Source organism: Mustela putorius, unplaced genomic scaffold (genome assembly GCF_011764305.1).
Source record: "Mustela putorius furo isolate JIRA1106 unplaced genomic scaffold, ASM1176430v1.1 tig00003869_pilon_pilon_pilon, whole genome shotgun sequence".
NCBI classification, from domain to species: domain Eukaryota; kingdom Metazoa; phylum Chordata; class Mammalia; order Carnivora; family Mustelidae; genus Mustela; species Mustela putorius.
In genome coordinates, this window is record NW_025422021.1 from 7,249,343 (window position 1) to 7,272,990 (window position 23,648).

General features: G+C 38.6%; 1 protein-coding gene across 2 annotated transcripts in view; it reads left to right on the forward strand.

Annotated features, from left to right (window-relative positions):
- The window catches only part of CHN1 (chimerin 1), a 213,528-nt gene that overhangs the window by 42,118 nt on the left and 147,762 nt on the right, over positions 1-23,648 (forward strand). For both annotated transcript variants that reach the window (XM_013046819.2, XM_004774381.3), the window contains 2 exons: positions 6,840-6,878; positions 12,537-12,592. In XM_013046819.2, coding sequence (XP_012902273.1) covers positions 6,840-6,878; positions 12,537-12,592 — 95 coding nt within the window. The remainder of the gene's footprint in view (positions 1-6,839; positions 6,879-12,536; positions 12,593-23,648) is intronic.

Below are 23,648 nucleotides of genomic sequence, written 5' to 3' on the forward strand. Positions count from 1 at the left end.
ATGCTATTCTAGATCTTTCATATTCTCTCTCTTTGGCCCTCTGCCCCCATATATACACACACAAACCGCTTTTCTTTCATTTCTAAAAGTGCAATCAAACTGTACATACTAATCAACTTGGTCTTCATTTTCCATACAGTTTACAGGTCTCTTTTTTCCCTTGTTTTCCTGCATTTATTTGTTTCGATTTTGCTTACAGTCACTGAGGAGAACGTCTCCAACAGTCCCTGTCTTTTTACTATCCCACTTGCTTAGACAGTGCACCGTCATCTGCCTTCTCAGACCTTGCCCGCCACCTGTGATTTCTGGGCTCGTTACTCCTCACATCCTCCCAGTCTTTGCCCCATCTGTTTTCTTGGCTGTTTCTTCTACCTTTGGCCTTCCTGCTGCTTGGCTTGTTTTCTCCAACTCATGAGAATTGTTCTGGGCCTGGCTACAGTACCCCTCTCTCTGTAGACATCAGAGTATTTAGTGGGAAGTAAGGACCCAGCAGAAGAAAACACATGTCATTACTTATAGATGCTTCCTGGACAACTCAGCCCAGGATCCCTCCAGTGCCCGAGTCTCAAGCTTTCCTCAGTGTGTTTTTTATTTCAACCAGTCTGCATTATTTGTGGTTCCTCAAACACTTCCTGAGCTCTCTTGTTTCTGTGCCTTTACTCGCTGTGTTCCTTTGTTCAGAATGCTGTTCTCCCTCTTACTTCTAGTCTCCTTCCTTCAGCCCCTTGACTTTAAAAATCATCTGTCTTTCAAAGCCCTCATCAGAGGATACCACCTCTGTTTTTTTCTTTTTTGGCACTCTGGCTAAAAATGACTCCTTCTTGGGGCACTTGGGTGGCTCAGTCAATTAAACCTCTGCCTTCAGCTCAGGTCATGATCACGGGATCCTGGAATCCAGCCCCACGCAGGGCTCCCTGCTCTGTGGGGAGCCTGCATCTCCCTCTGCCTGCTCCTCTGCCTGCTTGTGCTCGTCCTCTCTCTGTCAAATGAATAGATAAAATCTTAAAAAAAAAAAAAAGTAAAAATGGTCCCTTCTTTTCCTTCTATTCTTTCATTAGTTCAGCAAATACTGGGGACCTGTTCTTGCCAATCATTTTGACCAAATGATAGTTTGTAAAACTCCTATTATGTTAAAGAGTATTCTGTACTATTCTTATTATTCTCTTGTCTATTACTTATATTATATCATCTTGTTTGTATAATAATACCCATTTATTTTCCTTACTTCCCTTGAAGGCATAAATTACATCTGGACCCACCTTATAACTGACATTTTTACCCATAGAAATGTTTAGTACATATTTATTGAATGAATGAAACTTTCTGATTATTTTAACGTGAGTATGCCAACATAACTTTCTTTAAATAAAATTATCTTTTGAGTAGATACACAAGTATTACTGACACAGGCAAGGAAGAAAATCTTTTAATGGATTTTGTAGGTAGGTACCTGATTTAAACACTCATCCATATCATGCTAAGTTTATTTTAAGCAGCTGTCCCTGGGTTTTTAAAGATGGTTTTAAGGTGAGCTGACCTGGGTTCATAGGTTGTCTGGCTGTCATTCTTGGTCGTGCTCTAGTGATGGAAGTCTCTCATGTTTATATGCTTGGCATAGATGGTTTTTCTGACAGAATCAAAACAAGGTGAGCGGAGCCTTTGAAACTTTTAGCTGTAGGCAGATCACAGACATCTGGTACTTTTTGGCCCGTAACTTCTTTTGAACAAGCTGAAAGGACTGTAGACTGCTAAAAGACCACATAATTTCATCTCTTTTCTCTTGTTAACTTTTGTATTTCTCTATTAGATGAAATGTATCTTAGCTCACTATACCCTGTATCCTAGATATGCCAAAAAAATCATGGTTTAAAACAGTTATTCTCAAAGTGTGTTTGGGGAAACTCTGGGGGTCCCCAAGTTTTTTCTGAGTTTCTAAAAGTCAAAACAGAGTAAGAAGACAACACTATTTGCCTTATTTACTCTCATTCTCTCACAAGTATCTAGTTGAATCTTCCAGAAGATACATGGCAAGTGATATCACAATATATTAAATACAGAGGCAGGTATGAGAATCTGTCTTCAATGAAAGCAGACATTAAAGATATTTGCAAAATGTAAAACAAGTTTCTTGTTTTGAAAAATAAAGTTATCTTTTATAAAAGTATTAAAATATAATTTTTATATTATTTAACAAATGAACAAATAACACTTTAACAAAGTAACATATAAAAATTTGTTAAAACAAATGAAAATAGGGGCGCCTGGGTGACTCAGTGGGTTAAAGCCTCTGTCTTCGGCTCAGGTCATGATCCCAGCATCCTGGAATTGAGCCCAACGTCGGGCTCTCTGCTCTTTGGGGAGCCTGCTTCCTCCTCTCTCTCTGCCTGACTCTCTGCCTACTTCTGATCTCCTCTGTCAAATAAATAAATAAAATCTTTTTAAAAAAACAAATGAAAATAAATTAAAATGTGTCAATTTTAATTTGTAATATGGTTAATATCAGTAGATATTAAAAGCTCTTTAGAATTTAGATTTTTGAAACCAAAAGTTTGAGAACCACTAGTTTAAAAATATTTAAAAGAGAACAGACCTTTAATGGATTACAAAATGAAGTCCTTTTGATGTAGTCAAGGCATCTTCAAACTGGAATATGTAATAATTGATCATATTGGTTTTTAGTTGTTGGGTGTTTAGGTTGAATACATACAGTTTTTTAGTCTTTTTTTTTTTTTAAGATTTATTTATTTTTAGAAAGAGAGAGAGAGAGTGAGCATGAGCAGGAGGGGCAAAGGGAGAGAAGAGAGACTCTCTAGCAGACTCTATGCCCAGTGCGAGGCCCAATGCAAGGCTCAATCTTATGACCTTGAGATTACAACCTAAGCCAAAACCAACAGTTTGAGGCTTAATGGATTGTGCCTCCCAGTTTTGTAGTCTTCAAAGTAGTATCACTACTTTTGGGTAGTGCAGTTCATCAAAGGATGACTTTTGATTTTGGCTCAAGTCATGATCTCAAGATCAAGAGTTTGAGCCCCACATCAGGATCTGCCCTCAGTGCAGAGTCTGCTTGGGATTCTCTGCCTTTCCCTCTGCCCCTCCCTCCACTTGTACCCTATCTCTCTGTAAAAGAATAAACAAAATCTTTTTAAAAAGAAGTAATATTATAGTGATATTCTTTTATATTGTGATTTTTCTAAATATCCTTAATTGTTTTATAATAAATTCCTAGAAAGAGAACAGAACTGCTGGGTCAGAAGGTACACAGAAGGAACAAGCATGTCTTTTTATATAAAGTTAGGGGCCAAATATACTCCTGTGGTGGTGGTGGTGATGGTGGTGATGGTAGTCCTGGTGGTGGTGGTTGGTGGTGGTGGTGGTTAATCAGCGCCCCAGGTAGTAGGAAGTTCAGTGTCTTCCTCTTTAAGCAGCCTCCTCCTCCTCCAAATTTGAGCCCCAGCAGTCTTACTCAGTCCCGCAGTGGTCCCATCCTTTTCCAAAGGCCAGAAGGAGATGTGCACTATGATAGTACACCATCTGTATTCCTTATCACTTTCTGTCAGTGTTAAAGACCAGTCCCATATTGTTTATTGGTAGTGGCTTGCCTAACTGCTGCTAGGATCCTCTTTCTGGCCAGACGTGGCCCATGTCACAGTAGTGACCCCACTTGGAGGTCCAGGTGGCGGTTTGTTAGTTCATGTTATTACCCTCAGCGATTCAATGCTGGGAAGGTTGAGGACACTTGTCTCATCAGCCCCATGCTGGGTCAGAATAAGCCCATAAGCCATTTGGGTGGCTCTTCATCATTAGTTTCAGTTAATCCATTTCCAAGGTCATTTTATTTCAGGAGTGTCCTTGTCTTTTCTTGCCAGTGGATTTGGTGTGAGCTGTGAGCTTCTTCTATAACAGAACTCCTTAACTTTGAGTCTGAGGAATCAAAGAGTGGGGTATTGTTTCTTCCCTTCCAGAAGAATGTAGGATCCTGACAAATCAGTTTCCCCAACTCTAGTACCTGATGCTGCTCGCTAAGAGGCTGGTTTTTCTAAACCATCCAGCCATGTCCCCTCCATGGGCTCCTTTCCCCTGAGTTCTGAGGATGGTGGTGCTTACCCATTACCTAACTTTGTCAACAAAAAGACCAACATGACCTAAGATTGCCAGCCTTAAAATAAGGAAGATTGTCATACTTTTTAAGTGTTTTCTTTTAGAGAGCATCTTATTTGAGCGCTGCGGCAACAGAAAGCTATTAAACACTTCTAAAGGCTTTGGACTTGTATTACTAATTGTACTCCAGAGAGGTCGGGCCAGTCTGCACTCCCATCAGCAAAAAATAGATTGCTAGGAAAAGACTTCTAAAACCCAAACTTGACTCTTAAAAGTCACTAATCATTAGAATTGTTTAAATATTACGGGAAACAACAAACTTTCCTCCCACTAGTTCTTGGTTAATTGTTAAATGCTCATTTTATTTGGTCACAAAGTTGTGATCTGTAGCATCTTGAATCGTGTCTTCTGTAATACAGTAGGTATACAGGGAAGAACAAATAAGAAGAAAATGCACAGCTTGAAATAATTGACAATGGCCTGCAGCTAATATGGTAACAACACTGTGTTTTAAAATTCACTTTTGGTGAGGGCAGGTGAGGGAGCTCATTTACTAAGTCTCCTAAGTGCAGGGAGCTCTATGTATGACTCCTGGTTTGCACCTCACAACAAACCTGTGTTGTTACTGTTCCCATTTTAGACGATGATGTTACTCCATAGATAGTAAGATTCAGAGAGGTAGTAAATTTCCTAAAGTCACACAGCTTTAAGTAAAAGTTGATGCTCCCTAAGAAAGTCCCATTTAGGACTAGATACACAATTCTCCAGGGGCAGAATTTCGAGAATTAGCCTCTTTCTCACCTTCTCCAAAGTCAAAGGAGTCTGCAGAAGGCTCTTACTGCTTCTGTACAGTCTTTGCACAGGGCTTGTAAGGAATTAGAGCCAACTACACAGTTAGAGGCACAGTCCCAAAGGCTTCCCTGAATTCTGACACCAACTGCAAGTTGGAGGGGGTTCCCTCAAACTTCTCTCAGGCTTGATAATTCACTGAAAGGACTCCTAGAACTCAGTGATCACTGATACAGTCAGTCACTGATACATGACTAATACAGTCATGATTTATTACAGAGAAAGTGCAAATTGAAATCAAGGGAAGAAGCACATAAGGTAGGGTCCAGAAGAAGTATAAAACGTGGAGCTTCCCTTGTCCTCTCTGTTTAAAATGGCCCCCACACATAGTGATGTCTGGGGTTGCTAAGCTCGGGAAGGCTGTGATGTATCTTACAGAGAAAGATACAAGTGTTAGATGAGCTTCCCCGAGTCAGGAGTTAAAGTGCTGTTGGCCATGAGTTCAGTATTAATGAATCACAATCACAATGTTTATTAAATAAGGTGTCTTTAAACAGAAGCACAAATAAAACAAGGTTATGTATTGATGGGCTGAAGAGAATGTTGTGACTAGAGGCATACAGGAACCTAATCATGTGTATTCCGCTAGGAGCAATCGTTCACTTATGCGATGTTCAAGGTGGCCTCTGTAGAATATAACTAGGACAAATAATGAGAACCAACTGTATTTTGTTCTGTTACTTCGTTACTCATTTATTCATATAATCTTTTATTTGTTCATTAAAAAACATATTTGAGCACTCCTTCTGAGTGCCAAGCAATTTCTAGAATTGGCTTAGAATTTCCTTTTTTGTGTTCTTATGCCTGTCATTAATAGTCTTGCTGTAGCCCTCTGGCTTGAAATATTTGTGTGGTTTATTAGTGAAGTGTTTAAAGGCTGAGGGGAATGGTGAGTTTATTATCATTTTTACTTAACCTACATATGCTAGATCCAACCTTCACGATAAACTTTCCAGGAATTTTCTTGCCTCCTTGGAGACCAGGATCTTTTGGACCTGACTCCTTAATGGGTTTATATCGGGTGCCAGCAGAACTAGGTGACGTAGCTGGCCACAGATTTCCATGTTGCTGTGTCTGCCAATTTAGCTATGTGATCTTGGAGGCAGAGCTTCAGACCAACAGAATTAATACTGAGTTGTGCTTTACTGATGAGACCATACTGGTGCCTCTCTTTTTTCTAATCCCGCCCCCCCATCATGTGTTTGTATTCTCATCTCTTTCCACCTCTTTACACTCCTAAGTCCTCATTCAGGCAGAGTGAGGGGAGATGGACTGAAGAGCAGATATTAACCTCATTTCCTTTGTGGGTCCCTGGATGCATTGTCTTCCAATGGAATGTTTCTCATTTCTTGGTTGTGGTTATCCATGATGAATGAAGAAGTACCTTGCTGCTCTTCTCTCCTGATGTTAATAAAACCATTTATACTGGAATTCCCCAAATGTGATGGGGAAGGTACATCTCCAAGGATTAAGTGTTACCTGGTCAGTATTACTGAAAAAGAAAAATTCCAGTGATTTAAGGGATCTTTCAGTGAAATTGTTACGGGGTTATGCCCGAAGATGCAAAGACTTTATTGACTATTAGTGACTGTGAGAAATGAGTTGCAAAAATTAACCTTGGTGTTGTTATGTGATAACCAGTTGGATAAATACAGTAACTTTCTTTGAACATCTTTGTGAAACTGTACTCCAAGAAAGTAAGGACCAAGACTAAAAAACCTGTGAATGCCCTTTAGAGTCTAACACAATGCCTAGGACACATAGACCTCAACAAATATATATTAAATATATGTGTAAATATATACTGATATAGTTTAATTATATTAAATATATGCAAATATGCAATTAAGTATCAGTATTCAATAATGTTAATTTTGTGTTTATTCTTCCAGATACAGATGAATATAGACCTCCTGTTTGGAAATCTTACTGTAAGTATACAAATAATTTTAAATTGGGTGGGTTATCGTGCTTTATAAGTGATAGAGAAATAATAAGATCATTAGATAGGAAGATTCATTTCATTTTATACCCGTTATTGAAAAATTAATTTACAGCAGGATTTGAGAATAGCCCAGAAATAATTGTGGGAAAAAAGGAGTGTATCGATAAGGTGTGTCTCTGGTTTGCATGTCTGGAATGCATCTCATCCCTCTGAGTTTGCGTGGAATTCCATATTGAACTTGAGGCCACTTGTTTTCAGTGGCTGATAAAAACTAGTGCCAAGAGAAGCTAACTAAGAATTGAAGCAGTATAGTTATTCTTAAATCCTAATTCTTTGTATGAGAAAGTACTGTGTAAGTGATAAGTCAGGGGGCTATCTTGATAGAATGAGTGGCTGAAAAGAGGCAAAAGAAAAGAGGGTTTTTGCGTGTGTTTGTTTTTTATAGGAATTGCTTTCCCAAATACACAAGGGAGGCATTTGAATTTGAATTCTATATTGCTCTTTAAAATTTGCATTAGAGTAAAAATCGTTTCCAAAGAGTTTAGGTTCTTAGTCCTTTATTTTCCCTTCCTTTCTCCCTAGAGAATATTATTTCTTCAAGTAAAAGATATTTCAGATTTTTAAAAAGTGGAAAGAGGATTCATACATCAGAGAAGCTTTAAAAAGAAATCGATGAATGCACTATTGCAGACAGCAGTACTGGAAGGTTTTGTTTATCTATAAAGTTGGATAAGCAACCTAAGAAACCTGTACTTTAAATACCCATTTTTAACATCTTTGTAAATGTTGAGTTATCCTCAGTTTGGTATCGGTACATTGCTGGAATTTGCTGACGAAGGAGCAGCGATTCAGATTCTTGGTTTTATGTTCCCAGAACAACAGATAGCTTTATTTTAATAGGTTGCTACTTTGGGCTAATTATAGTAAGTAAAATATGAACAGTCTCTAAAAATATTGCCATAGAGGCTTTTTCCCTCATCCCTGCTGGTGCCTTTTTATTTCTGGGGAGTATAGTTCAAAGAATGTATAAAAATGACTAATGTTCTTTACTTCTTAGAGATTTTATCTCATTCTCTCATTGGCTAGAAGCCTTTTTAAGATTCTTGTCTACATTTTCGGGTTTTCAATTTACCTTTGTTCCCTTTTCTCTGACTTGTACCTTGCACATTTTTGTTTGTGTAAGATCATCTATGAAGCCTCACACAGTTATTAAATCATGGTCGTGATTTTTTTCCCCCCTTGAAGAATATTGAGCAGTAAATGTATGGGTGATTTGTATTTTTTGTATCTCTAAATGTCTTACAGTAGCTACTATGTTTTTTAAAAAGGCATTTTTTGTTTTGGTGACAATTCTGCTACTGAATTTTATAGTTTCTTTTAGTAATCTCAGTGCCTGAGCTCCACCCAACGTAATTCTATAAACTTAAAAATATGAACCAGTAGGAAAATAAAACCAGCAAGATGCCTAAGTTGAGGACTCTTTTTTTTTTTTTTTAAATAAGATTTTATTTATTTATTTGCCATCAAGAGAGGGAACACAAGCAGGAGGAGTGGGAGAGGGAGGAGCAGGCTTCCACTGATCAGGGAGCCCCATGTGGGGCTCAATCCCAGGACCCCGGGATCATGACCTGAGCCGAAGACAGATGCTTAAGGACTGAGCCACCCAGGTGCCCCAGGACTCTTTTAAAATAAATATAGTTTTATTGCCTTTTTTTTTTTTTTAAGGATTTTATTTATTTATTTAGAAAGCACAAGCAGCGGGAGAAGCAGGGGGAAGAATCCTCCAGCAGAGTCCCCATGAGTGCAGAGCCCCATGCAGGGCTGGGTCTCATAGCCCTGAGACTGTGAACTGAGTGGAAATCAAATATCAGACCCTTAACTGACTGAACCACCCAGGCGCCCCCGTTCTGTTGCTTTTTGATACAAATTGCTTGACTTAAACCAGTGCCTTAGCCTGTAATAAACAAGGTGAGTGTGCACCAGGCCCAGAGGGGAAGTGGAGCCTGGATGCCTTGTTTGCAGGGAGTGGGTCGTAATGAGCTCCCCTTTATCGAGCCCTTGCTCGGATGTTGTCACATTTTCTGATATTTTGGAAGTGGAATTCTCTTTTACCTTTGTTGTTACTGTTAAATCTCTTAGTTTTTAAATGTTAAAAACAAATTTAGGGCACCTGGGTGGCTCGGTTAAGTGTCTACCTTCGGCTCAGGTCGAGGCCCCAGGGTCCTGGGATTGAGTCCCACATTCAACTCCCTGTTCAGCGGGAAGCTTGCTTCTCCCTCCCTCTTTCTGCCGCTCCCCTTCCTTGTGCTGTCTCTTTCTCTCTCTGACAAATAAATAAAATCTTTAAAAACAAACAAAAAAACCAGGTTTAAATTTAGAAAACAGCAAACCAAACATGTGAGCCTATTTGACCTCAAGATACCTATTTGTGATTGCCAAACTTAATTAACAATTTTGTTACTGTCTCAGGGTACTGAGAAATTCACCAATGACGATATAAGCATTGACATTTCTAAGGCGATTGAAAAATGTTAAGTACTCTAAATCATATGTCTTCTCATCTTGAATTCAGCAATTAATTTTTGGTGAATCATTTAATGATTGTGCAATTTAAATTTCACCTGAGTTCCAGTTTAAATTACCAAGAATTCTAAATTGAGAAGAGCCTAAATTAGTCAGTCTTTATTATGGTGACCTTTTAAATGGTCTTTCCGATAGGTATTCCTTGAATTCATATGTTACATTCAGTTCTACAATAGCTGAGGTCCCCCTTCTATGTTAGTTGTTAAAAATGGGCCTTAAAGGTAAACCAACCATTGGTCACAAATGAGGAAACATTTGTATAAAAATTACTCCTTTCCATGAAGCTCAGCTATATCCTTTGAAACACTGGTTAAAATAAAGGCTACAATTCTCGTGTGAGGATATTATCACTCCTTTTTTTTAAAATTGGTTTATCTTAATGTGTGCTTAGTGAATGGGTAAATCTATAACTGGTGATAACCATATACTTCAGTATTTGTGCTTTGAATCAAAATCGATGTTTTATATTCTCCAGTAACTTTTAAGATCCTTCTTGACTACCATTCAGTTCTCATAATTTAGTTTCCATAGGTGATGGTACTTTCCCAAGCATTTTCTTGATAAAGAAGAACTGATCTTTTGAGGATTACTAAGAGTGGAAATGTGCATTGACTTTTCACATGGACTAGTTAGCCATATGGAGGAGTGGACCTGAAGAATCCTCCCTTTGTGCAAATCATGTGTTGGCTTCTGTTAGGAGGATAGAGATTTATCTGGGGGTGTCTGGGTGCTGTGTGTGTTTTGTCAGTCTCAGGACTGGACAGACTTGGTCTCTCCTCTTTCTAACATTCTCCGAGAGCTGAGAACTATTCCTTCCATATCATCTCTATCTTTAACAGCGTATTCACAGGAATATTTTTGAAAAATAGACTTTCACAATAAAATATGGATATCTAAAACTATTTTTAATATGTAAAATGTCAGACATTTTTGCAATGAGGAGTAAAAGACAAAGGAATTCATTTCTATCAGTAGAATTTCATACATTATGAGGGAGTGGGTTTTGTTGTTTGATTGTTTTTTGGTTTTTAAGTAGGAAAGCTATGTTGTCTTGGTACCTTTTAAATTACAGCATTTCCCTGGTTTTGGTGGTGAATTCAAGAAACATCCTAGCAACCAAATAGTAATGTAAATAATTCTATGTATTAGTATTGGTCACCTATGTATATTAATCTTTATTGAGTGTTTTCTAGGTGTTAGCAACTATTTTACATCTCCCACATATAATAACTTATTTAATTCTTTCAGTAATCTGTCAAGTAGAAACTATTATTATCTCCATTTTACAAATGAGGGAAACCAAGGTAAAGTATATAGGTTTGATGGCAAAGCTCCAGTGTTCAAGCCCCAAGTGATCTGTTTCAAGAGTTAAGATTCTTAACTGCCAGAGTATATATTCCCTTTACAAAGCAATACAGAACAGTGAAGTATGTCTGTATATGTGCTTGGTGTATATTTTAGGTATATACATACATATATACGTGTACATAGTCTAATTATATATGTGTGTATATATGTATAGTGTAATTAAGTGTATTTCCATATGTCCCTATGATAAATATAAAAATATCAGAAGTGGAGTCTATATAATGATATCCAGTTGAAATTTTTTTTTTAAGAATTTATTTATTTATTTGACAGAGAGAGAGAGTAGAGTACAAGTTCAAACAAAAAAACAAACAAAAAAACCAGGTTTATATTTAGAAAACAGCAAACCAAACATGTGGAGAGAGAGGGAGAAGCAGGTTTCCCATTGATCAGGGAGCCCCATGTGGGGCTTGATCCCAGGACCCTGGGACCATGACCTGAGCGGAAGGCAGATGCTTAACTGACTGAGCCACCCAGGAGTCCCTGTCCAGCTGAAATTTTTTTAAAAAATGATTTTATTTATTTATTTGATAGACGCACAGCAAGAGAACAAGCAGGGGGAGTGGAAGAGAGAGAAGCAGGCTTCCTGCTGAGCAGGGAGCCAGATGAGGGCAGGATCCCAAGACCCTGGGACCACAACCTGAGCTAAAGGTTGATGCTTAACGACTGAGCCACCCAGGGGTCCCTGTCCAATTGAAATTTAAGTCATTCATTATCTGACAATTGCAGAAGGCTGGTTAGTTTGATGTTATGGTGACAAAATGTCTAAGTATTTAAATACATTATTAACTTACATTCAATTATATGTGATTATGTATGTAGAAATAGAAGAAAAAATACCTCCAAGAGATAAAGTTAGATAAACATAAGCATACTTTCTCTGATGACTACCATTTTTTTGTTCTTTATTTCTTCATTACAAATCAGAAAGCCTGAAGGGAGGGTAGAATATCATAGTATTGGTATCACTCTAAAAATTACCCTCCTCAGTAGTTAACAAAGTTCCTTCAGTACCTGAATTCTATCTTGTGCTGCACTTGCTCAGTGGAAGAAACGGTGATAACTTTGGCTCAGAAATTTGGTTTTTAGGGGAGATTATCTTTGAAGATAGACGTTTGCAGTATAAATAGGGGAGAAAAGCAGCACATCTGTTACTTCTAACATAAATCCTAATTTTAGCTTCAAGTTTGACATGTAATAATGTGCTTTAAGAATATATAACCATTATTGGCTTATATGAGAGACATGATTTATGCAGTACATCCACCAAGAATTGGAGAAAATAAAAGACCAGATTATGGAGAACACAGCCAAATACCCAGTACTGATTTGTTAAGAGGTAAAAAGACATTTGTATGGATTTTGATTTTGCTATTTATGCTTGCTTTTGGGCTTTCATTAAGTTTAGATTGTTCTGCTTTCTTTGCATTGCTCTTAACAAATTTTAATTTAATAGCAAATAGGACAGTACCACAGTTTTCTTGGGAATGTAAAAAAGCAGCCAATTTGTGATTCCTAATATAGTCAAACTTTCTACAAAAGGGACATTTAGGATTATTTGTATAGCAGAATATTAGAAAAAACCTGAATGTTTGTCCGTAGGAGACTAATTGAATAAACTCAAACACTTAAGAAAAGAATAAGGACGTTTTCTATGAGCTCATATGGAATGATTTACTCTCTCTCTTTACAGTGTATCAGTTGCAACAGGAAGCCCCTCATCCTCGAAGAATTACCTGTACTAACGAGGTGGGTGTGATGAAACTGTTACAACAAAATGTCTCTCCCCTGCCTGTTTCCTGAACTCTGACCTTTAGCAGCAGGGTTATTTGTGGGGTTAGCCAATTATGTTTGTTAGTGCGAAGAAATTGTACTTGAATGCATTTTTCATAACATTCAACTGCCACTTTTTAATGGACTATTCAGAACACAGTGTGTTCTGAACTATAATGGGACATTATAGTTTCAAATGATATTTAGTGTTCTTCTTAGTCAAGTCATATATTCTTCCAGTTTTCATTTTTTATTCTTTTTGAAACCAAGTCTGAAAGCATTATTTTTTTTTGAAGGCATTATTGAAGTATTCCGTTAAGAAAAGATTTAAATTGTGGTTTTAAATATGCACAGAAGACACAGTTCACCAAAAAAGTTATGACTTAATAAAATATGTGAAATGATATTCAGCTTCACGAACAATAAGAGAAATGCAAATTAAAATACACGGAGTGACCACTGTCACCTTTTCAAATTGGCAGAAGTTCAAAAGATTTGAATATGCTTAGCTAGTATGTCTGTGAAGAAACAAACACACTCATATATGGCCAGTACGAATGTGAAGGCCTAGAATATTAGCAGGGTTTTATGACAGCTCACAAGACTGGGCCTGCATTTATCTCCCAGTCCAAGTTCTGGTGGTTTACCCTCATGAATTTCCTGTACAAATAGGAAATTACATATGCCCAGAGTTGTTTATTATAGGATTACTTGTAACAGCACAATATTAGAAAACACCTAAACTCTGTCCATAGGACACTGATCAAATAAACTGGGATATTAGGAAGAATAAGGAAGATTTCTATGAGTTAATCTGGAATGATATCCAGATAGAAAATATACATAGAAAAAAAAGAAAATTATAGAGAGATATATATAGACATTGGAGATATGATAATTTCCGTTAGACCCACTGCAATAAAGAAAGTCAAAGGAGTTTCTTTGTTTTCTAGTGCGTATAAAATTATGTTCACACTACACTGTAGTCTATTAAGCATGTGATAGCATTATGTCTGAAAACACAACGTACGTGCCTTAATTTAAAAATACTTCATTGCTGCAAATGCTGTCATGGGAGCTTTCAGTGAGGGGTGAATCTCTTTGCTGGTGGATGTCCATGCCTCAGTGCTGATGGCTGTGCCTGATCGGGGAGCTGGTTGTTGAAGGTGCAGGTGGCTGTAACAATGTCTTAACATAAGACAACGGTGAAATTTGCCACATTGGTGGACTCTTCCTTTCATGAACAGTTTCTTGGCAGCATGCGATGCTGTTCAATAGTGTTTTAGCCACAGCAGAACTTCTTTTGAAATCGGGGGTCAGTCCTCTCAAACCGTGCTGCCTCTCTGTCAGCTAGGTTTATGTAACACTCTAAATCCTTTGTCGTCATTTCCACAGTCTTCACAGCCTCTTTATCAGGAGTAGATTCCATTTCAAGAAACCACTTTACTTTGTTCATTTGTAAGAGTCAACTCCTTGTCTGCTCAGGCGGCAGCATGAGATCGCTGCATTGCCATCATATCTTCGGGTTCCACTTCGAGTTCTCTTGCTGTTTCCACCACAGTGGGAGTGCTTCCTCCATTAGAGGCTTGAACCCCCTCAGAATCATCCGTGAGGGTTGGAATCCACTTCTTCCAAACTCCTGTATTTAATGTTGTTATTTTGACCTCTTATGAATCATGACTATTTTTAGTGACATCTAGAATGGTGAAGCCTTTCCTGAAGGTTTTCAGTTGTCCATCAGAGGAATCCCTATCTGTGGCAGCTATAACCTATGAAATGTATTTCTTAAATAATAAGACTTGAAAGTCAGAATTGCTCCTTGATCCATGGGCTGCAGAAGAGATGCTGTGTTAGCTGGCATGAGAACATCATTAGTCTCACGGCACCTCTCCATCAGGCCTCTTGGGTGGCCCAGTGCATTGTCACTGAGCAGTCATTTTATTTATTTTATTTATTTATTTATTTATTTATTTATTTATTTGACAGAGATCACAAGTAAGCAGAGAGGCAGGCAGAGAGAGAGAGAGAGAGGAGAAGCAGGCTCCCTGCAGAGCACAGAGCCCGATGCGGGGCTCGATCCCAAGACCCTGGGATCATGACCTGAACCAAAGGCAGAGGCTTTAACCCACTGAGGCACCCAGGTGCCCCACTGAGCAGTCATATTTTGAAAGGAATCTTTTTTTTTTCTGGGCAGTAGGTCTCAACAGTGCACTTAAAATATTTAGTAATTCAAGTTGTAAACCAATGTCCTGTCATCCAGATTTTTTGGTTCCATTTATAGAGCGCAGGCAAGATAGATTGAGCATAATTCTTTTTAAAAATATTTTATTTATTTATTTGACAGAGAGATCACAAGTAGGCAGAGAGGCAGGCACAGAGAGAGAGAGAGAGAGGGAAGCAGGCTCCCTGCCAAGCAGAGAGCCCAATGTGGGGCTCGATCCGAGGAGCCTGGGATCATGACCTGAGCCGAAGGCAGAGGCTTTAACCCACTGAGCCACCCAGGCGCCCCGATTGAGCATAATTCTTAAATGCCCTAGGATTTTTGGAGTGGCCAATGAGTATTGGCTTTAACTTAAATTTACCAGCTGCATTAAAGCTACCAGCTGCATTAGCTCTTAACAAGAATCAGCTTGTATTTTGAAGCTTTGAAACCAAGCATTGACTTCTATCTCCAAAATCCCTAGATGGCATATTCTTTTAATATAAGTCTATTTGATCTACGTTGAAAATCTTTTACTTAGTGTAGCCACCTTCATTAATAATCCTGGCTAGATCCTTCTGGAGAACTGGCTGCAGCTTCCATATCGGCCACCTGCGGCTTCCCCTTGCACCTTGATGCTGTGGAGATGGCTTCTTTCTTTAAACCTCACGAACCAGCCTCTGCTTGCTCCCAGCTTGTCTTCTGCAGCCTCCCCACCAATCTCAGCCTCCAGAGACTTGAGAGCTGGGGCCTTGCTCTGGATTAGGCTTTGGCTTAAGGGAATGTTTTAGCTGGTTTGCTCTTTTATCCAGACCACTAAAACTTTCTCCATTATCAGCAATAAGGTTGTTTTGCTTTCTTATCATTCATTTGTTCACTGGAGTAGCACTTTTTAAAAAAACATGATTCTAATTCTTTTTATTGTGGCAAAATAAACATGGCACAAACTTTACTATTATAATCATTTTTAATTTAAATTCAGTTAGTTTTTGATAATAATGTTCAGGCATTCGTTAGTTGAGTGTCTCACCCAGCGCCCATGCTAGCATGTGCCCACTTTAATGCCCATCACCCAGTTACCCCCATCCCCCAACCCACCTCCCTTTCTACAACCCTCAGTTTGTTTCTTGGAGTCAAGAGTCTCATATGGTTTGTCTTCGTCTCTGATTTCTTCCAATTCAGTCCCCCCACCCACCCCTGTTGTCCTTTTAATTTCTTTCAAGAATTTTTCCTTTGCTCTCACAGCTTGGCTAACTGGTACAAGAGGCCTAGCTTTTGGCCTGTCTCTACTTTTTTTATTTTTAATTTTTTAAAGATTTTATTTATTTATTTATTTGACAGATGGAGATCATAAGTAAGTAGAGAGGCAGGCAGAGGAGAGAGGGGGAAGCAGGCTCCCTGCCGAACAGAGAGCTCGATGCGGGACTCAATCCCAGGAACCTGAGATCATGACCCGAGCCAAAGGCAGTGGCTTAATCCACTGAGTCACCCAGGTGCCCTGGCCTGTCTCTACTTTTGACATGCCTTCCTCACTAAGCTTAATCATTTCTATGTTTTGATCTAAATAGAGAGATATGTGACTCTTTCCCTTGAACACTTAGAGGCCTCTGTTGGGTTATTAGTTGACCTAATTTCAATATTGTCGTGTCTCAGGGAATAGATCTGGGGGGAATAGGAAGGAGATGGAGGAATGTCCTGTGGATGGAGAAATCTGAATACAGTATATGTCACTATTAAGTTTGCTGTCTTATAGAGGTGCAGTTCGTGGTGCTCCAAAACAGTTACAGTAGTGACATTGAAGATTACTGATCACAGATCATCACAGTGAAAAGTTTGAATATTGTGAGAATTACCAAGTTGTAACACAGAGACAGAAAGTGAACAAATGCTGTTGGAAAAAATGGCACAAATAGCCTTGTTTGATGCAGGGTTGCCAGAAACCTACAACTTGTTAAAAAAAGCCAAAAACAACACAATATCCGTGAAGCACAGTAAAATGAGGTATGCCTCTATGTTAATTATGGTTCATTTTCGGTAATAAAGAAGGGAAAAAAATAAGGCTTATTTTTGCAAAAGAGAAACATAGGAAGAATTAAGCCAGAAACCAATGAAATAATTATCTGTAAGGAGTGCTTTGGGGGGCAGTTTGGGGAGGATAAGGCTGGAGGATACGTTTTTATTTAGTTGTGACTTTTGAATTATGCAACTATTTCACATATGCAAAGAACAAAATTAAGTAAGAAATGATAAAAAAGCAAACCCTAAACTTGAATACAAATAGAAATAAATGACCCTAACAAATTCATAACATACCCCAAAATTAATTTAAGTAGCTTATAAATATTTTGACTGTACAGACTTGGAGGGAAAGTATTCTAAGAATCATAACCTACAAAGAGATCTTTATACTTAGCCATTTGTTGTTATTAGTGGTACTTGTGTAGTAATTCTGAAATTATTTTGTGTGTAATATAGGACAGAATAAATGAGTAACTGTATTGGATTTTGGGGAACCAGTGTTTTGAGGGGATATAAATATGGACTAGAAGGAAATTGAGAAGTGCAGCATGGTTTTGAATTTGAATTGGGGGTATAAATATGACTTCACAGATTTATAAAAATTCATTTTCTGTCTTAGTCCATGGAAAGGCTTTAGAAGCAGTGATGCCCTAGTAAGAATGGAAATACTCAGTGCCCAAAGTTTGATTTCCAAATACTACTTCCTACTGAAAGGAGCCAATTCTCCTTAGAGAAATTCCTGATTCTGGAACATGGGGCAGGCAGTGAGATTCTAGAACATTTTTTTTTTTTTAAGATTTTATTTGTTTATTTGACAGAGAGAGACAGAGAGGTCACAAGTAGGCAGAGAGGCAGGCAGAGAGAGAGGGAGAAGCAGGCTCCCCGCCAAGGAGAGAGCCCGATGTGCGGCTCGATCCCAGGACCCTGGGATCATGACCTGGGCCGAAGGCAGAGGCTTAACCCACTGAGCCACCCAGGCACCCCTAGAACATTTTAAATCAGAAAGAAACAGGAGCTCAGAAATGGATGGGAGCATGTCAAAAGATCTAGCAGCCCACTTCAATGAAGGGTTCTCACAGGCTAGATTTGGGATAATTTGATATCAAAAAGAAAAATGATAGTAATGAATTATAACACATTGAATGATAAGATAATGTTAATCCATAATGATACTTAACCAAAAAACCCTACCTCAGTGCAGAATAAAAATGGGGGAGAGGGGCAGAATGTAAAGTTGTCCTTTACAGTAGAAAGGTGGCTAAACATGTAGAGTGATAATGCTTTGTGCTGGTAATTGAGTCAGGCAAGGATCATCACTGGGCATTAAAACCACTGAGTGAAAGATCTTAGATGAGGAGGATATTTACATGGTCTCAAGGTGTCGCCCTACCAATTTTTTTATGAATTGGAAAGAGAAAGATATGTTTTCATAGTGAAGAGATCTGGCAGTCACACCTTTATCCATGTGATCAAATTTAACCTTACCTCTAATGGGTCAAACTGATGTGTCTCCGGAAGTGATGTAATGAGGCACGCACAGCACCATCTATGCGGTATTTCTGCCAAAATGCTTAACTTCTTTTTATGAAGTATGAATCAGACACATCCAAAATGTGTACATTCTGTAAGACATCAGTCCTGCAAATGTCATTTTCATAAAAGAAATAACAGTGGTGGGACCATTCTCAAATGAAGGAGACTAAATCCTCCCCAAATGCAGCACAGGTACCTTGATAGGGTCCTAGAGATCGACATCTCTCTCTCTCTTTGTCTGTCTCTCTTTCAAGATATGTAGTGTAATTAGATAAATTTGAATAAGAACTATATATTAGGTAATATGGAATCATAATAACTTTCTTGGATGATATACTATTTAACAGAATTGCTTCTTCATTTTTCAAGATATGTTGAAATGGATGTTGTTATTGGGAAAACTGGCTAAATACTGAATAGCTCTGAGAATACAGAGTCATAAAAAGTATAAATTTATCAAACTAGTCAGGGATTTCATCTGATTGTCTTTTTTTAAGATTTTTTTTTTTTTTTTGATAGAGAGAGATTACAAGTAGGCACACAGGCAGGCAGAGAGAGTGGGGGAAGCAGGCTCACCGCTGAGCAGAGAGCCTGATGCGGGGCTTGATCTGAGGACCCTGAGATCATGACCTGAGCCGAAGGCAGAGGCTCAAACCACTGAGCCACCCAGGCGCCCCTCATGAGATTGTCTTTTAAATGTCCTATGGCAGTTTAAGAATTTGTAGATGTCCAGTCTGAACATGTGTATGTATGGAATAAGTATATAGTGTGTAATGGTTCCATTTTATTGCTACTGTGCCAGGATCAAGGATGATGAAATAATTTTATATGTAGTGAGAATTTTTTTTTAAATGCTGTTTAAAAAAACATTTCATTTTGTTTCATACTCTGACCAGACACAACTTTTTAAACTTTTAACAGAAAGTGAGATTTGGACTATAGTTCTGTGAAAAGTCTGGAAGTACTAGTAACACAGTTATCTTTATTGAGAAATATCTATACTTGCCTTTCTCAAAAGAATCTGAGGCCACACAAATGAAGACGTAATAAAAGGAGTAAAAAAAGGAAAGTTAAGGCAGGTAAAAAAGAAACAACAATGACATCATTCAATTGCAGTGCTGATTGAGGATCAGTAACGTTGTGTGAGGAAAAGGAAACCACAGGAATAAAGTACATAACTCTTGAGGACCAGAAAGGCTAATAAGATCCTATTTCTTAAAAAATATTTTATTTATTTATTTGACAGAGATCATAAGTAAGCAGAGAGGCAGGCAGAGAGAGAGGAGGAAGCAGGCTCCCTGCCGAGCAGAGAGCCTAAGCGGGGCTTGATCCCAGGACTCCGGGATCATGACCTGAGCCGAAGGCAGAGGCTTTAACCCACTGAGCCACCCAGGTGCCCCTACGATCCTGTTTTTACCTGAGCTAAATTATTTTCAAAAAATCATGTGGCTACTTATATGAAGTGCATTTATTGATGTTACATTGAACAACTGTAGTTTCACAGCCCATGCAAAAGTAGACTTAGGGTCCTTTATCACTGCAGCTGGCATAACATTAAGGAGGAACACATCACTGAAGCTAATTCTTAAAAGGGCTAAACTGTTGGGGCCCAAGTCTGTGGGCTTCTGGTGAATCACTGTGATTCAAACGTGGGATCCTAGAGATTGGCTGGCTCTTGGAGTCTCTGAAAATAATTTTCTTGGTTTAGTTTTGTGATGTGGTTGACTGAATGGTGCCATCCACTAAAAAATAAGAGTGTCATATGCAATACTATTGGTTAAAGGAAGGCATAGAAGCACTGGGAAACAAAGGGTATACAACTGAGATTTTCTTATTTACATTGTTTTCACTCTGCTTAGTTTTCTTTCATAAGAAATTAGTAATCCTGTTCTAAGGGTAAGTTGGTGGGCACGGAATGCTGCTCTATAGACAGAAAGGTTTATTGTGACTGGCTTTCCTATCCCATTGTAACCACACTCTCGTGTTGTTTAAAATTAATCTATTAGCTACTCAACTCTGATAGCTTAGTAAAGATTAATTATGCATGCAGAGGGATATATATTTATTTATTTTTATTTTATTTTATTTAATTTTTTAATTTTTTATTTTTTATAAACATATGTTTTTATCCCCAGGGGTATAGGTCTGTGAATCACCAGGTTTACACACTTCACAGCACTCACCAAAGCACATACCCTCCCCAATGTCCATAATCCCACCCCCTTCTCCCAAACCCCCTCCCCCAGCAACCCTCAGTTTGTTTTGTGAGATTAAGATTCACTTATGGTTTGTCTCCCTCCCAATCCCATCTTGTTTCATTTAATCTTCTCCTACCCACTTAAGCCCCCATGTTGCATCACCACTTCCTCATATCAGGGAGATCATATGATAGTTGTCTTTCTCTGCTTGACTTATTTCGCTAAGCACGATACACTCTAGTTCCATCCATGTTGTCGCAAATGGCAAGATTTCATTTCTTTTGATAGCTGCATAGTATTCCATTGTGTATATATACCACATCTTCTTGATCCATTCATCTGTTGATGGACATCTAGGTTCTTTCCATAGTTTGGCTATTGTGGACATTGCTGCTATAAACATTCAGGTGCACGTGCCCCTTTGGATCACTACGTTTGTATCTTTAGGGTAAATACCCAATAGTGCAATTGCTGGGTCATAGGGCAGTTCTATTTTCAAGATTTTGAGGAACCTCCATGCTGTTTTCCAGAGTGGCTGCACCAGCTTGCATTCCCACCAACAGTGTAGGAGAGTTCCCCTTTCTCTGCATCCTCGCCAGCATCTGTCATTTCTTGACTTGTTGATTTTAGCCATTCTGACTGGTGTGAGGTGATATCTCATTGTGGTTTTGATTTGTATTTCCCTGATGCCGAGTGATATGGAGCACTTTTTCATGTGTCTGTTGGTCATCTGGATGTCTTCTTTGCAGAAATGTCTGTTCATGTCCTCTGCCCATTTCTTTTTTTTTTTTTTTTTAAAGATTTTATTTATTTATTTGTCAGGCATAGAGGGAGAGCGAGCGAGTGAGCACAGGCAGACAGAGAGGCAGGCAGAGGCAGAGGGAGAAGCAGGCTCCCTGCCGAGCAAGGAGCCCAATGCGGGACTCGATCCCAGGACGCTGGGATCATGACCTGAGCCGAAGGCAGCCGCTTAACCAACTGAGCCACCCAGGCGTCCCCTCTGCCCATTTCTTGATTGGATTATTTGTTCTTTGGGTGTTGAGTTTGCTAAGTTCTTTATAGATTCTGGACACTAGTCCTTTATCTGATATGTCGTTTGCAAATATCTTCTCCCATTCTGTCAGTTGTCTTTTGATTTTGTTTACTGTTTCCTTTGCTGTGCAAAAGCTTTTGATCTTGATGAAATCCCAATAGTTCATTTTTGTCCTTGCTTCCCTTGCCTTTGGCGTTGTTCCTAGGAAGATATTGCTGCGGCTGAGGTCGAAGAGGTTACTGCCTGTGTTCTCCTCAAGGATTTTGATGGATTCCTTTCGCACATTGAGGTCCTTTATCCATTTTGAGTCTATTTTTGTGTGTGGTGTGAGGAAATGGTCCAATTTCATTTTTCGGCATGTGGCTGTCCAGTTTTCCCAGCACCATTTATTGAAGAGGCTGTCTTTTTTCCATTGGACATTCTTTCCTGCTTTGTCGAAGATTAGTTGACTGTGGCGTTGAGGGTCTATTTCTGGGCTCTCTATTCTGTTCCATTGATCTATGTGTCTGTTTTTGTGCCAGTACCATGCTGTCTTGATGATGACAGCTTTGTAATAGAGCTTGAAGTCCGGAATTGTGATGCCACCAACGTTGGCTTTCTTTTTCAATATCCCTTTGGCTATTTGAGGTCTTTTCAGGTTCCATATAAATTTTAGAATTATTTGTTCCATTTCTTTGAAAAAGATGGATGGTACTTTGATAGGAATTGCATTAAAAATGTAGATTGCTTTAGGTAGCATAGACATTTTCACAATATTTATTCTTCCAATCCAGGAGCATGGAACATTTTTCCATTTCTTTGTGTCTTCCTCAATTTCTTTCATGAGTACTTTATAGTTTTCTGAGTATAGATTCTGTGCCTCTTTGGTTAGGTCTATTCCTAGGTATCTTATGGTTTTGGGTGCGATTGTAAATGGGATTGACTCCTTAATTTCTCTTTCTTCTGTCTTGCTGTTGGTGTAGAGAAATGCAACTGATTTCTGTGCATTGATTTTATATCCTGACACTTTACTGAATTCCTGTACAAGTTCTAGCAGTTTTGGAGTGGAGTCTTTTGGGTTTTCCACATATAGTATCATATCATCTGCGAAGAGTGATAATTTGACTTCTTCTTTGCCGATTTGGATGCCTTTAATTTCCTTTTGTTGTCTGATTGCTGAGGCTAGGACCTCTAGTACTATGTTGAATAGCAGTGGTGATAATGGACATCCCTGCCGTGTTCCTGACCTTAGCGGAAAAGCTTTCAGTTTTTCTCCATTGAGAATGATATTTGCGGTGGGTTTTTCATAGATGGCTTTGATGATATTGAGGTATGTGCCCTCTATCCCTACACTTTGAAGAGTTTTGATCAGGAAGGGATGCTGTACTTTGTCAAATGCTTTTTCAGCATCTATTGAGAGTATCATATGGTTCTTGTTCTTTCTTTTATTGATGTGTTGTATCACATTGACTGATTTGCGGATGTTGAACCTACCTTGCAGCCCTGGAATAAATCCCACTTGGTCGTGGTGAATAATCCTTTTAATGTACTGTTGAATCCTATTGGCTAGTATTTTGTTGAGTATTTTCGCATCTGTGTTCATCAAGGATATTGGTCTATAGCTCTCTTTTTTGATGGGATCCTTGTCTGGTTTTGGGATCAAGGTGATGCTGGCCTCATAAAATGAGTTTGGAAGTTTTCCTTCCATTTCTATTTTTTGGAACAGTTTCAGGAGAATAGGAATTAGTTCTTCTTTAAATGTTTGGTAGAATTCCCCCGGGAAGCCGTCTGGCCCTGGGCTTTTGTTTGTTTGGAGATTTTTAATGACTGTTTAAATCTCCTTACTGGTTATGGGTCTGTTCAGGCTTTCTATTTCTTCCTGGTTCAGTTGTGGTAGTTTATATGTTTCTAGGAATGCATCCATTTCTTCCAGATTGTCAAATTTATTAGCGTAGAGTTGCTCATAGTATGTTCTTATAATAGTTTGTATTTCTTTGGTGTTAGTTGTAATCTCTCCTCTTTCATTCATGATTTTATTTATTTGGGTCCTTTCTCTTTTCTTTTTGATAA